The sequence below is a fragment of the Biomphalaria glabrata genome, chromosome 5, assembly GCF_947242115.1.
Source record: "Biomphalaria glabrata chromosome 5, xgBioGlab47.1, whole genome shotgun sequence".
Lineage (NCBI taxonomy): Eukaryota > Metazoa > Mollusca > Gastropoda > Planorbidae > Biomphalaria > Biomphalaria glabrata.
The window spans coordinates 47358227-47373266 of NC_074715.1; the positions used below are offsets into that span (position 1 = coordinate 47358227).

Sequence of the window (15040 nt, forward strand, 5' to 3'; positions counted from 1 at the left end):
TTCCATTACTAGGTTGTTTCTCACAATACTAAATATAAGATTGTACTCAAATGTCAGACAGATAATAAGCCTGTCTCTAGTTCCCCATTCGTACACAACACTGATATTGTTAAACAAACCAACAATATTTGTATACAAAGTTATGCTGGCAGGTTATTGTGATGTTTATTTCTTGAAGTTAAATGGCACCCCACTAAGCAATAGGAAGAAATTAAAATATAGTTTTAAATTTCAAAAGAAAAGTGATGAATTTATTAGTTTTGCATTTAGATTCTATTTATTTTTACTTCTTCCATTCAATGCTACGCTAACTTATAGAGATGTAGCAAGCAGTCTTGTGTGTGAGGCCTGATGAAGCATAAGAACCTAGAGTAGCATTGCTTTCACTTCAATTCACCTACTGTCTTTCCAAACCACTTGGTCTGTACTAATACTCTAAGAGTATCTGGTGGTGTATCTTCACTAGTTTGGCTTATTCGCTGGCTTTCATATTAGGTAGCCAAAATAGTTTATTTTTTATTCAATTAAAAATATTTTTGGTTGTTTGACATCAACCTTTCTCCTGATAATATAGTTTCCTGGATACAATTTTTTAGAAAGTAAAAAAAAGTAGAAAGTGATTTGAACATATTTATATTTTTTTGCATTCAATACTAATATTTGAATAATAATAATAGATTAATGTTTATTATATTCAAAGTTTTTAATTTTATATTTCCAGACTACTGCTCCAAACAGTAACTCCAAGTTGAAGGTCATGTACATTGATACACTTACACAGGAAGAAGAAGAGAAGATCCACAGAATGTCTGTAGATGAAATTGTCAATTTCAAATTGGGAAGCGTCAAAAAAGATTCGACAGTGCCATCCACTCTTACAAGTTTGAAGACAGGCAACCAGGTTGAGAAGAATTGTGCTACACAAGCTGCTGATCATAATAGCAACAATCATAAAAGTGAAAGAAGAAGCAGCCGAACATCATCTGTTTCCAGTCAAAGCAGCAACGACCATGGGCACCCATCAAGTCCTAAACTTAAAACTATTCCTGTTCATTCCTCCACAACTCATCCACCAGTTGACCTCACAATTGTTACCAAAAGCACTCCACAAAATGAGATGAACAAGAATGGGAAAGTGCCAGGCAAATTAAACCCAGTTAAACCCATCTATCGCACCAATGCAGCTCAAGGCAGCAGCGTTAAGCCAGGGCTACAACAAGGGGATGCAGAATACATCCTGATTACATCTCAGCTGAAAGTAGGACAGGAACATGCTGTGACCCCTAGTTCATCTCAAACAGTTGCTCCCTTCACTCCATATGTTTTTTCACCTGGCAGCAACACACCAAGAGACAGATCCCCAAGTCCACTTCGCGATGTGCATATAAACCCTCCCGGATTAAAGACTATCAAACCTGAAGTTTCTGTTACTGGTAATAATATTTTACCTGATTCTCAACAAACTGCAGGCATTCCAGTAGTAGAGGCTCATCCTCACCATCATCACATTAATGACAGAGACAACAAAGTTCCTGACAAAGTGACAAGCTCTCCAAAAGACATTGAAAGTCAATCAAATAACAGAACTTTGAATGAAGCTTCAGGGCCAGCAACTCTTGCCATTAATATACCTACTGCTGACGAGTTATCTGACAGAGAATCTCCAGCTCCTTCCTTGACTGACTTTGATCTCTCAGCACATTCAGAACGCCCATCTACATCTCTGGTATAGTTTCTTAGATGTTTCAACATACTTCCAATGTCTTTGAGGAGAACAGCAAAACATTATTTGTTATTGAAAGAGCCAATATATTAGTCATGTGCCTTTGTGTGGTGAGAAGAGGACAAAAAATCATTTTATTTTGTAAAATTATTTATTAAAAAATGACCTAAATATACAAAGGACTACAAGGTATTATATTTTTGTGATAGATTTTTTTTTTAAATTGCATGTTTGATTGTGTGTACACAATTATTTTTAGATTTTAATATACTTTTTAAAAAATTAAAAAGTTACAAAAAAATGTGTATACTGTTGTATTGTGTGTTAAAAATTCAATGCTAGTATTTGTGATATTTTTTCTTTCATTTTAAAGTAATCTGTATGATAATGAAGAAATTATTTAAGAATTATTAATAAGTAAAACAACCAGTGACAAGGGAGAGAATGAGATCGGGGGGGGGGGGGGGGGGTACTGATATGATATTGAGTGATTTTTTCTTGAAGTCCGCAGTACAACAAAATCTGTAATAAAGAAAAAAAAGTGCAATTTAACACCAAGTTATGTCTTGACAACAGGTTTGCAGAGGAATAAAGAAACTGGCAATGGTTTTGAATTGCATTAAAATGCACTTGAAAAGCTATCCCCAACATTTTAATTATAAGTAGTCTACATTTTAATTCAATAAGAAAAAACAGAAAGAAAAGTAGGACTGAAATGAATGTTCATAAGGGTAATTATATATCTATCTTTCTTGTCCTGGATTGGTGATACTTATTTTATGATTATCTTACAACAAAAAACAACATTTATATTAAGAATATATTTTTTGGTGAGCTGAAAGGTGGTCGACATAACAGAGGCGCCCCACGGAAACACTTCAAAGACCAGCTTAGGCGCCAACTTTCCTTGGCTGACATAGAAGAGAGCACCTGGTTGCATGTGGCCTCAGAACAAGACAGCTGGAGATCACGAAGGCAGCAGGATACATATTTGAGACCAAAAGAAAATCCACTGCTGAGGACAAACGCAGGCGGCGAAAGGAAAATCTTAATCCACCACCTGCAGACAAAGGTTATGCTTGCCCTGGATGTGGCAAAATATGTAGGTAACAGCTGGGGCTGCGCAGCAATGGGAAATACTGAATTCTTACTAATCTTCGGACTCGAAAACACGCCTTATTATTAAATAGAAGATCAAACTATACTGGTATTTATATTGAGCACAATAGTAGTAAAGAAAAAACCTAATAAACTATTATAGCAAATGAGAAAGAGTGCTTAATAAATATTTTCTTTCTAAAATAAACTATACTAACATTAACATTTTAAAAATAATATATACTATGCTAATAAACAAAGTCAAGCCAGTACATAAAATTGAATCATTTTTTGCATTTTTATTTTTACCTACATTGCATTCAAAATGTACAAAAACAACAACATACAACTTGTTATAACTGTTATCAAGAAATAGGAACAAAGTCTTCTGACTCATCTCTCTCATCATCTGGAATTAGCATTTCATTTTGTTTCACTTTTTCCATTTTGGCAATGACATCTGAAAAAAAAAATTTAAGATCAATGTTTTTATAATAATGACATTTTACAAATATCAAAACTGGATTTCCATACAACGACCATAATTTTTATATCATAATGAAAGCATTTAATAAAGCTTTATAATATGTCATTCTGGCAACATTTACTAGCATTGAAATATTAAATTCAACTCTGTTTAAGGATTTTATTTTAATAACAAAATGTGCAAAAATTAGTACTTCTAGCTAAAACTTTAAACGTCTGATTTCTAATATGTATTAAGTCTTAGTCCACATTTATCAACACAAAGACTACAATATATGGACCTATGACCAGTGTCAAAGGGGATGAGTACACAAACATACATTCACTGTTCATTTTGTCTAAACAATTTTTTTTTTTTGAGGTGCAAGACTGGCTGTTCAATTTAAATCTATGTAAAGAGTATACAATTATCAAAAAGTTGCAAATAAGATGAAATGCAACTTGTTCAATCTACAGTTACAGTACAATGAAGATTTTGTTATAACTGGAGGTGATGTGGATAGGGGCAATTGTGTGTGTAGCCAGCAGACACAAATTACACAGGCCAGTGCTAGACGAGCAGTCAAATGTGACGAGTGGCAACAGTCAAATGTGATGTGTGGCAACAGTCAAATGTGATGTGTGGCAACAGTCAAATGTGATGCATGGCAACAGTCAAATGTGATGCGTCGCAACAGTCAAGCGTGACAAGTGGCGGTGTTTCAAGATAGAACTGTGCTGTGAACAGTGCTCATGCCAGTCACGTCAGATATAGTCATGTGATCACCCAGAAAAGATGGGTGATATTTCCATAGTGTCTAGAATGATTCAGGGTCCTTATATAAAGAGCAAAAGTGTAGAGTCACATCACTATTTCACAGGTACAAGAGGAATTTACCATTCAAGATCAAGTCTGGTATAGCAGAGTCCAGTGAGAAGTTGGTCCGTAAAAGAAAGTGAAGTACAAGTCCAGGACAAGGCGGAGTAGCCAGTAGAGTTGATACAGCACTACAGAGTTGATATGGCAGTACAATTAATAATAACAGTAAAGCATTTGTACATTCAGTGTTATGTGTTGCCATTTTTACAGTATTGTTGTGATTTATTGGGCATTAAAGTGTTACATTTTTTTGGAGCCCTCAGTTGTCAAGGTTTTTTTTATTTGGTTGTGGTGCAGTTTGCAGCGAGCCCGGATAGTGAGAGTCATTACTTACTTACTTAGACCCACCAGCGCTGTTTGGCGCATTGGGCGGCAAGCCGTCTCCACAAAGATTTGTCACTGGCAATGTCTAAGACCTCTTCCCACTTGGTGTCCCCAGTTCTGAGGTCTTCCATGAAAGTGTGGCACCAAATTATATGAGGATGTCCCTGTTTTCCCTTCCTCTTAGTATGCATAATTCAATTTGTCAGGGAACATGTCCCGCAAACCTCATGCTATGTTTTATCACAACCTCTCTTAGTGGTCAACTTCAAGTCCAAAATCTTGAATAGTCCAAATAGGTTGCAGCCTTTGTAAAATGTTCCATGCCTTTCCGATAAGGCACACTACGTCATGGTAGGTATCCCCATCGTTTGTTATGATGCTGCCTAGATATGTGAGCTTGTCCAACTCTTCAAGCTATGACTCACCAAGTCTGACAGGGGCACCCTTCGCCTTGTATCCCACTCGCATTACATTACAATATATTAAGACTCATAAAGTTTGTTCTATGAAGGTGTGGAAATAATATATATTAATAGTATTTACCTTTGGCAGGATTAAAAATTCCTCCTGTAGGTTCACCACATACAAAACATCTCTTGGACTTTTTATAATGGCCCAAGGCACATTTCTCACAGAAGTAATGTTTACACCTTAGAGAAAATACAATTTCAATGATCATTAATTCATTATGTAGTTATGACACCCTAGTTAACTGATTAACAGTCAGACATAAAAACAGGTGACCTTTACACCATCTGTCCTATAAATCATAAGGTCTGAACAGAGAATTTTACTTTTTTTTTTTTAACAATATGCTGTGCTGTCACTACATTGGATTATTTTTACATTTTGTATATAGAGTTATCCCACTTGTTATACATAGTACACCTCAAGTCTTCCATCAGCAAAGAACTAAGAGACTATTTTCTTTCAATGTCTAATACGTTTAACTGCTGATTGAAAATCAATAAAAATGATAACTACAACACAAACTACAACAAGAAGTAGGAGTATGTTATCAGATATTGTTTGAAAAGATTCATCTGTAATTCTAGTAGTTTGAGTAGTTATGCAGAATATATATCCAAATATATATCTAAATGTAAAAAACACTTTTAGACAAAATAGTTTTTGCTTATACTAAATTGTGGTCTTCAAGTACTCAGCTAGGTCTACAAGTACTCAGCTATACATGAATGACATATATATATATATATATATATGAAATTAGTGCTAATGGAAATGTATTTGTAACTTGTAACAGCAGCAGTATTGAGTAAATAGTGAAAATGAAGCCAAGCTCTGACTTAGCACTGTAATGATGTAAATGTCATATACAAGTGTATACTAAAAAAGCAGTCCTGCAATATTATTTTATTAATACATTTTTAAAATAAACTGTTTGTCAATAGAATAATGCCCAAAAAAATTAAAAACAAAATTAGTGCACTATTCAAACAAAAGTAAATTTCATTTCATTTTGTTTCATCACTCATCCTTTTGATATCACATTCAGAAGTACTTACTATTTATGTTCCCATCATAATTAATTTCAAGAGTGGTATCTACTAGTTCAAACTTACTTTGTGGTCACAGGATCTTTGAAGGAATTTCTGCAGATGAAGCACTTAAAAGGGAGATCATCCTCATCACTGCTAATTTCATAGTTCTGCTCATCTGCACATTGAAAAGACAAATGATTATGTTTGTATTCATGGGGGGAAAAAAAAGGAACACTTTTAAAGGAAAAAAAAAGTGAAATTGTTATCCTCTGCAAACTGTCACAACAAAATTGAAGGGACAGATGATGATGATTAATTTTTTACAGAAAAGAAATTTATTTTCATAAGCATAAGATTTTTATCATAGCATATATACAAAACCTATGTAAATGAAATGCAGTCTTTTTAGATCATACAAGATTTTTATGTTCCTAGGATAATTAGAAGACATTAGTAATAGGTCAACCTCAAAGTAGGTAGTATCATTGAATTACTTATTAACCCAATGCACCATTGAAATTTAAAGCAAACTGTAAAGCTAGATTAAGAAACACATAAGAGTAATTAATAACTAACATACACAATTCTTGGACTATCTGACAATGAGTTTAATTAACTAAATAGCCAAATAAAAGCATTAAAAAAAAAGAAAAAAAACTCAAGGAAAAATCTATCTTCTGAAATAAATGTAATCTGTATTTCATAATTACTTTCAACAATCAATTCTTGCAGAAAGAGACATAACCCAACCAGTTGACATCCACTAGAGAAGCATTAAAACCCAGCTAAATAAAATACTATGGGAAATTTAATAACAACAAAGCGCTCAACAAATAAGATAAATGAATGCTGGGATGGATGTATGGTTTCATATCTAACAAAAAGATTTCAGCAAACAAACAAAAATTTGTACAAAAAAATATTTTAAAATCTAAGAGTGCATCATAGTATTTAGCATTAATCATCTGACCCAAAAACTCAGCCAACAGTTACAGAGTGAATATGTAAACAATATAATCTCAAAGGATAGCCATTCAAAATCTATGGTTCTATAGTGAATTTAAGAAAATGGAAACTACAATAATGACTTAATCCTGTGCACTCCCAGGGGAGCATAGGGCCGCAACCACAACTCTCCACCAAACTCGGCTAATTGCAGCTTTCTTCATCTGCTCCCATGGACTAGTATCATTCCAGTATCCTCAGCTTCACTGACAACTGACCTCTTCCAGGTCTGCCCACTTTTTTTTCCTTGCGATTCCAATCAAGAGCCTGCCTAGCAACATTGGTTGCTGGGTTTCGCAGCTCCAATTTTGCTTTTAGATATCTTAACTACAATTATAGCCCCCCAAAAAGATAATAATGAAAAAGAACCTAAAACCAATATAGTAAATAAATACTTTGCATCAATATTTTCAGCTCCAGGAGACAAAAACATATTGCTTAGTACAAAACACAGGAAGCACAAAATATTTAATAAAAAAGACTAATTTGAAACCAAATGTGATGAATTACAATACTGATGGGCTTGAAAGAAGTTAATGTCACTACTCTATTTAAAGAAAGGAGAAAATTCTAATTCAGCAAATTATAAACTAGTTTCAGATCCTAAAAATAGAGCCATGACATTAATTAGAAATAAACACACACACTTAAGTAACACAATTTCTAAAATCACTCTATGACAGAATACTCAAAAGTAAACATAGTCTTGGAAAATCCGAAAGTTCTACTTACACATGACTGACTAGATTAAAACAAAAATATGTGTGGGACATCAATCTTCTTATTTGTAGGAGCTTATGTAATTTATTAGATAAGAAAACTCAAGCAAACCTTTTGCACCATAAGTTCCTTGTTCCATTTCTCTTTCTAACTGCCATCCATGTTTATAGTCTGATCGATCATGGAGGAACTTACAAGAATCTAAACAAAACAAAAACAAAAAAAAACATTTTACAAGACCATTGTTAAAGGGACATGAATATTTAAAGTAAATAATGGAATAATAATATGTTAATTTTAAAATAATAATAATAAAGAACCATTGAAGATTTTTGTTATGGGTTTTTTTTTTGGAAAAATCAATATTTTTATGTTATATATGTTAATAATTTAAAGATAAATACTTTTAGATCTACAAATAAAAGTGATTCAAACCATAGTACAAGACAAAAATAAACAAACTATGAACTTACCACCAAAGCCACAGAATCCTGTTTCTTTGTAATCTTTACAAATATCAGGTTGATAGTCCCAGCGAACTGTTGACCTTAAATGTGCTGGAGCTCTCAAAGGGCCGTATCTAGAAAGAGACATAGTTTCACTTTAATTAAATGATTGCAAGTTATCTTTATACCTTAATTTCTTTTAAGGGGCATCAGTTTCACTATTTAGGCCAAACCATGCGTTGTATGTTAAAATGAAAAGTTCCCCTTTCAGACCTTGCGCACCATTGGGAGCAATATAGCAATGCTGGCTTCAAAAAAGGTTTAGCTGATCACTTCCCACTTATTTATAACGGTTGTTGCTTTTCTTACAAGTCTATGCCCTCAATTTTCTTATTGGCCTCTTATGTTTAAATTATTAATGGTGCTCAATTATGGACAGGCTGGGGTTTAATCTGTTGATAGAAATTTTAAGTTCTATGTCCTGTTCTAAGAGGACAAAATCATAGTTTGTTATCTGTAATACTAAAAGGTGATAATGTTCTTTATAGTAGTTTTTTTTAAGCCTAAAAAATACTTTTTTTTTTTAGGAAAAAGGGCGGGGGGGGGGGGGGGGGGGGATCAAATCTTTGCTCAACCTCACATTATACAAATTAGGCTTTTAACACACTTTTGAAAAAAAACAACAAAAAAAAAAACACTTTGTTATATGAAAAAATACTAACAAAAAAAAAATTATTAACAGGTTTACATAATGATTTTATTAACAAACTCTGAATTTAATTTCCTTTTTAGTAAATAATTTATACAAATTTGAACAATTAATGCAAACCAATATTGAAGATTTTGAATAACACTTAGACAAATATGCTAACCTGTTTTTTCCACTCTCTGCATTTCCATGAATAGAATCTTTGATCTCATAATATTGATGATAATTGTTGATACCTCTGTATATTTTATCATCTTCTTTTTCTTTCAGCTCCTGAATGATGGGTATAGGGGGGAAAAAAATACAAAAATAAATTCATTATATTAATTACCTTTTAACAAATAAAATTGGAGGATATTATTTTTAAATAACATTATTACTTCAATAAAGACAATACATATGCAGGCATAAAATCTAGGACTTTATTTAAGTTTAGACAAGATAAATGATACTTAACAGTTTACAAAAGATAATGAATTGGCTATAGTGTATGAGTAATGTATGACTGAATGCAACAAGATATGAGTTCACAACACCAAAAGAGGACAGACTTTCAATTACCTTCTGAAGTTGTAAACTACGTTCTAAGATTGCTTGAGCATCTCTATCAGCCTGGGTGTCTATCTCCATAACAGAAGTGGCACCCATATCATCTGGTCCTTCACGTTTCTAATGAAAAACATTTTAAAATTAATTAGCAACAGCATTTTTTTTTAAATTGTTTATTTTAAAGTACCAGAACATTAAAACCTCAAACAAATTTTTTTTTAAAATTGCTTTTGTATAGCACATTTTTCAGGCTATAACACGGTCAATATGCTCCAATCTCTTTTGTGGACTTGTGGATAAAAGGGGGATCTAGGAAGTTTCCATGTTGTCTTCAGGCGCTCAGCAAACACAACTCAGCTCAAGTCAAGATTTGGACTTGAGAACTTTGAAGAGTAGCACTTTGGGGGGGGGGTAGAGGCGAAGTAGGGTTCAAACCTCGGACCATTGTGGCCATCAAATAACACAAGAGCACATACTACATGACAAGACAATCACATAGAGAGAAATATGGTAACATAATGGGATATTTATTACATGTAAAGTTTTGACATCAACTTTCCTTAGAAGTATTTGCACAAAGATTAAACAGTAAAGAAAAATCCATTCAGAGAGAGCAATTTATGGTCCAGATAAATTAAAGTTCACCCATGGTTAAAGAGGGTATCGTGTGATGTGACCACCACAATAACCAACCACCTTCACTTTTAGCCAACTAATGTCGGGTACAGAGCTAGGTGGATTCAGAGGAGCTATAAATATCCCAAAATTCAAAATCCTGGTCTTCATTTGGATTTTAACTCAAGCCCCCCGGTCTGGAAGCCAAGCCTTTATCATTTAACCACAATGACCCCAATTTCTTATTTACTTTTATGTAAGCCACCATGCTGATTTTGAAAATGTTAACAAAGCCAGCAATGTGATTGGCTATAGTGTAAGAATTAAAATGGCTGGTTTCTCTACCACCAAAAAAAATGCCAACTCAATCTGCATTATATGTGGACAAAGTGTCTCTCCAGCCGAGTTCTCTCAGAAAAAGTTTTCTACAAGATGAACCACAGTTGTTTTACTGAAAGAGGCCACTATAAATAATAAAGAAAATTATTTATACTATTAATTTCTTTAGAACTCACCCCTGACCTGCTCGACTTATAGCTGACTGTAATACTTGCAGTATCTTGGTCACTGTTGTCATCACTAGAGCTGTTAGTTACACCTGTGGTCCCTAATTTAAGCCTTTTTGTCTTGAAAAAAAAAAGAATCACTACATTACGTGATCATTTAATCATTTATTTAATTTCTTTTTTTTTCTTTACACATTTTTAATCACAGTAAGGTATACAGAATGATGAGGTAGGGTATCCATATTTGAATGAAACTTATTGTACCAGGATATTGGAATGAAACTTATTGTAAGTCCAAATAACAATTGTTGCAAATGAGTAAAATTAGTGATCATTCTAATCCTAGAAAGATGAAATATAATGTCAGCTAGAGCAAATTCTATAACAGAGAGAGCCCCAAAACAAAGTTCATCTTTTGCCATGCAAATATAAATAATAAACGTAGGACATGATCATGTTCTATTTTGAAGTAACATCTGTATTATATAAGTGATCAGGAAAAAAAGAGCAAGATGAAGAGTCCCTGACTCTATACAATGACAAGCAGCCATCATTTAATTTGGAACAAAAGAATATTTATTGTATAGTTAAGTGATTTAAATAACTTACTGATTGCACCATAGGATTGTTCTTTTTCTTGGTCACCATTTGACGCACAGCTACATTTCCATCATCACTGTCACTCTTCCCTGAACCATCTAGTAGGAAAATATCCTTCAAGATTCATTCACAATTTTGAATTTAGATCTAGACTATCTACTATTTACTATCTAGACTAAACTTTTGTGGTATGTTACTTTTGTCAAATAGATCTACTGTAGATGTAGAATAACTTGATCTATATTTAATTGATATCGATCTACTTAGATCTAGAAAAATGCTAATTTAAAGTTACTTTAAGCAGCCTTATTTTTAAAAAGCATTGCGAAGCATTGTGATCATCTAAAATTCTTTATTTATTTTGATCGACCAGAAACATAATCTCTGATAGAATATATAGATCTAGTTAGTATGTAGCAGATCTTCTTTGGCAAGCTTAAAGGGAAACTCCAATGGTTTTTCAAATTTGAGTTATTGAGAAATTTTAATTCTGCGTAAAAAGTTGTAATAGTAAACGTTTTACCATTTTTTATTTAAATGCTTAGAAACATTAATAATTATTAAATTAGACAGTAAAATTCTTGACATCTAAAAAAAAAAACAGTTTTTTTTTTTAAATTTTGTCTTTAGGTTAGGCATACATCACTTCTCTCATCAATACTGAAAGCGAATCTAGATCTAACCAATCGCATTGATTCATTCTTACAGTGGCTGTTAGGCTTAGTGATGGCCTAGTCCATAGCTATGGCACAATTATATATATATAGAGATCTAAAAGCATTAGGATTTTATAACCAGTTTGAGAAAAAAAGTAACATTTTCAACAACACCCCTCCCCTTCTAACAGACTGGTCAGTGTAAGGCTAGCCTAGACTACGTGTCAAGACAAGACAACTGACCGATAGTGTTATTGTGTGTTGAGTGGTCAGGTGAGAAAATACACACTGCCATGGTTAGTCATGCATGTAGATCTACTTTCAACATGCATTTTTTTTTCTAACTGCATAGACCTAGATCTATATTTCTTTTACACGATTGTAAACTTTACTGTATAGTTTTCTGCTATACAGTAAGTCAATAGATTAAATTAATAGGTTTGTGTGACGTCACATAGAAAGCCGGTGAAAATCTGACTGTTTCGGATTCACAGGAAAATTACGTCAGAAAAACATCAATTACTAAGTTATTATTGAAAATAAAATAAAAAGAATATTATTATTTTCTGTAAATCAAAACACAAAATATATAAAAAATTGTCAAAACCAACAGAGTTTTCCTTTAAAGGAGGATGGTGTAACAAAAGTGCCCCCCTCTCCCGTAAGCACTTTAAAGATTAACTCAGGAACACTTTGCCATACTGACATAAATCCAGAGGAAAGTAGCTGGCAGCTGATGGCCCCTGTAAGAGACAGTTGAGGAGCTCTCACAAAGGACAAACATTTGAGACTCAAAGAAAAGCCATTATTATGGTTATATAAATAACTATATAATGATTATTGAAGACAGTTTAGACAGGCACAGAAGATGGAAAGAAAACTTAAATAGACTGTCAACGACACAACGTCAACAGCTTTGTCTGCACGAGATGCAGGAGAATATGCAGGTCATAACTGCGTTTGCATAGTCATGTGAAACATTCAAACACTGCATGAATCATGAATCCTTAATCACTTTAAGTTAAGACATTTATTCAATAATGAGTATTAATCTTTGACTCGGAATCGAAGACAATAATTGGACATTAGACTTAGCTCTTTCTCTTCTTAATTATTTTCCATGTTACGATGGAATTATTCATTTTGCTCTTTTGTGTTTTACTAACCTTTTTAAATTGTTTTGATTAAACTTCCATATAACTTTTTTTTTTATACGTAATCACTAAATCAGGAAATGTTATAGATCTATAAAGGTATTTAATAATTATTATAGAAATTAAAGTTTATAAAACCTAAAAATTAATTTAACTAAATGGGGTCAAATCAACGTTGGTATCGTCAGTTAGGAGTGAAAGAGTAGAGTAGAGTTAGAGTTTAGAACTAGACTTTACTTTAGACATTGAACTACTTGAACATTAACTGATATGATCAATATTAATTATAAATGTTATAATTTTATATTAATAATATTATAATTGATAGATTGCAATTTTTTAATGATTACTTTATAATTAATATTAGATTATTAGATCTACAATCTAGATCTAGTACTAGTAAGTTACTAGTCTAATTAAGACTAGTATATATATAATTAATAATAATATATGAATATATGATAATGATAGATCTAGTAGTATCTACATAGATTTTTTTGTTTACTAGAGAGTCTAGAACTAGCTAGATGGATCTATCTACTGATAGATTTACTGATAGTGTATCACTATCACGCGCTGTGTGCACTATAACTAGGATGTCTAGGTAACTAATCACTGTGACTAATCAACTAATGTCATTTAAACTAATTATTGTAAGTAATATTAAGTATTGTAAGTGACATCACACACATTATGATGATTATGCCATTTATGCCTTTATGCTTGATAATGATATTATGATAATACTTATTATTATTATCAATTATGACTTATACTATTATTTTTATTGAGTAATAACAACTACATCTAGATCTATATTAGTATATTTTTATATTATTTCTAGTCGTCTACAAGTCTAGTCTAGAGTAGATCTAAATCTAGATAAAGACAAGATCATTGATGAAGATAAGAGTAAGATAGATTATCATTATCATAGGTACCTGTCATAGTTAGTTAAGTCTAAGTTAGATAAGATTTAGTGATTAGATTAGACATTAGAACACTAAGTTTACACTATATTAGAAGATTAAGATAGGGTACGTCCCTAGAATGCCTAGATCACTCAAATTTGCATATGAAAATGTTTTCCATGTGTACTTACCATCACTGCTTTCGTTACGTTGCTTCCTAACTGCCCGTTTGCGATTTATTTTCTTAAATGAAAAGGTAGGTTTATCTTGCTTTTCACTATCCGACATTTTTGTTGTTGTTTTTATATTTTTTTTTCTCTGTGCTGCCAACTAAAATGGCAATTTCTTGCAAATGTTTTGTCAAATTAGTAACTAAATAGATCTGGGTGTACCTTACAACTGTAACAATTAGAAACTAGAATAGAGGAACTTAACATATTAACCAAAAAATAAAAATAAAAGCATGCCCTAACCCTTCATTCGGGGAACATTACCAGGAAAAAAGAAGAGACAGAGATGAAAACATAAAAAGAATGGATAGGCCTATGCCCTGTCACTGAAATACATGTTGCCCAAGGTAAAACACAGGCATGGACAAAGACCGTCAACATATTTGTATGGTGCCCCAACCGCTCAACAGACTAAGGCTAAGGGATAGGTAAAGATGAAGTTGATTTGCAAGTAAAGCGATGGGAAGACAAGGTCAATGAGTGGGTTAGGCACAGCCCGGGCACGCTACCTTGCCTCATCGTGGCGCCCGGGTGGAAACGGTCGTGAGAGGGGACAAGGCCAAAGGGTAGCACAGCAAGGCTCCGTGGGAGTGCTTAAGAGGGTGCGAGAGTACCCTCATTTCATAGTTTGCTTATGCCTCATCGAGATCCCCAAAAATGTGGGGCATTGGTCAACTATGCTACTTATTAGGATTCCGAGTCACACGCTGAATCTTCAAATATTCTGAATGTGTATTGATTTTCACAAGTACAGGAACCAGAAGACATTGACATCAAAATTCTTGAAGACTTCCCACATCGCAATTGTACTGAATGAATGTTTGACATCAATTGATATGAGATTAAAGTTCTGGAAGCTTCTTTATTAACATCGTTGTTTACCATCACAAAAGAGATACAAGACACCGATAGCAAAGACAAACAGACACAAACACTCTTTTGTTCCC

General features: G+C 33.1%; 2 protein-coding genes across 4 annotated transcripts in view; one reads left to right on the forward strand and one right to left on the reverse strand.

The window, feature by feature from the left end:
* The window catches only part of LOC106052246 (uncharacterized), a 33127-nt gene extending 31101 nt beyond the window's left edge, over positions 1 to 2026 (forward strand). For all 3 annotated transcript variants that reach the window (XM_056028454.1, XM_056028453.1, XM_056028455.1), the window contains exon 11: positions 722 to 2026. In XM_056028454.1, the coding sequence (XP_055884429.1) occupies positions 722 to 1732 (1011 nt within the window). In that variant the 3' untranslated portion in view covers positions 1733 to 2026. The remainder of the gene's footprint in view (positions 1 to 721) is intronic.
* A 1075-nt stretch (positions 2027 to 3101) lies between these two features.
* Positions 3102 to 14211, reverse strand: LOC106052249 (E3 ubiquitin-protein ligase RNF113A-like). Its single transcript, XM_056031073.1, has 10 exons — positions 14055 to 14211; positions 11152 to 11240; positions 10552 to 10662; positions 9434 to 9541; positions 9036 to 9145; positions 8191 to 8297; positions 7829 to 7918; positions 6074 to 6167; positions 5034 to 5140; positions 3102 to 3281 (listed from the first exon to the last, which is right to left on the reverse strand). Exons 1-10 carry the CDS (start codon positions 14149 to 14151, stop codon positions 3187 to 3189), a joined length of 1008 nt encoding a protein of 335 aa, XP_055887048.1. The 5' UTR covers positions 14152 to 14211; the 3' UTR covers positions 3102 to 3186.
* Positions 14212 to 15040: the final 829 nt, after the last annotated feature.

What these genes read in the sequence shown, in the direction of transcription:
- LOC106052249 (XM_056031073.1), bottom strand. Translation starts at nt 14,151, where the DNA reads ATGTCGGATAGTGAAAAGCAAGATAAACCTACCTTTTCATTTAAGAAA. An exon ending in ACGTAACGAAAGCAGTGATG is followed by an intron (nt 11,241 to 14,054) that starts GTAAGTACACAT and finishes TTTTCCTACTAG; the next exon opens with ATGGTTCAGGGAAGAGTGAC. An exon ending in AGGATTCTGTGGCTTTGGTG is followed by an intron (nt 7,919 to 8,190) that starts GTAAGTTCATAG and finishes TGTTTTGTTTAG; the next exon opens with ATTCTTGTAAGTTCCTCCAT.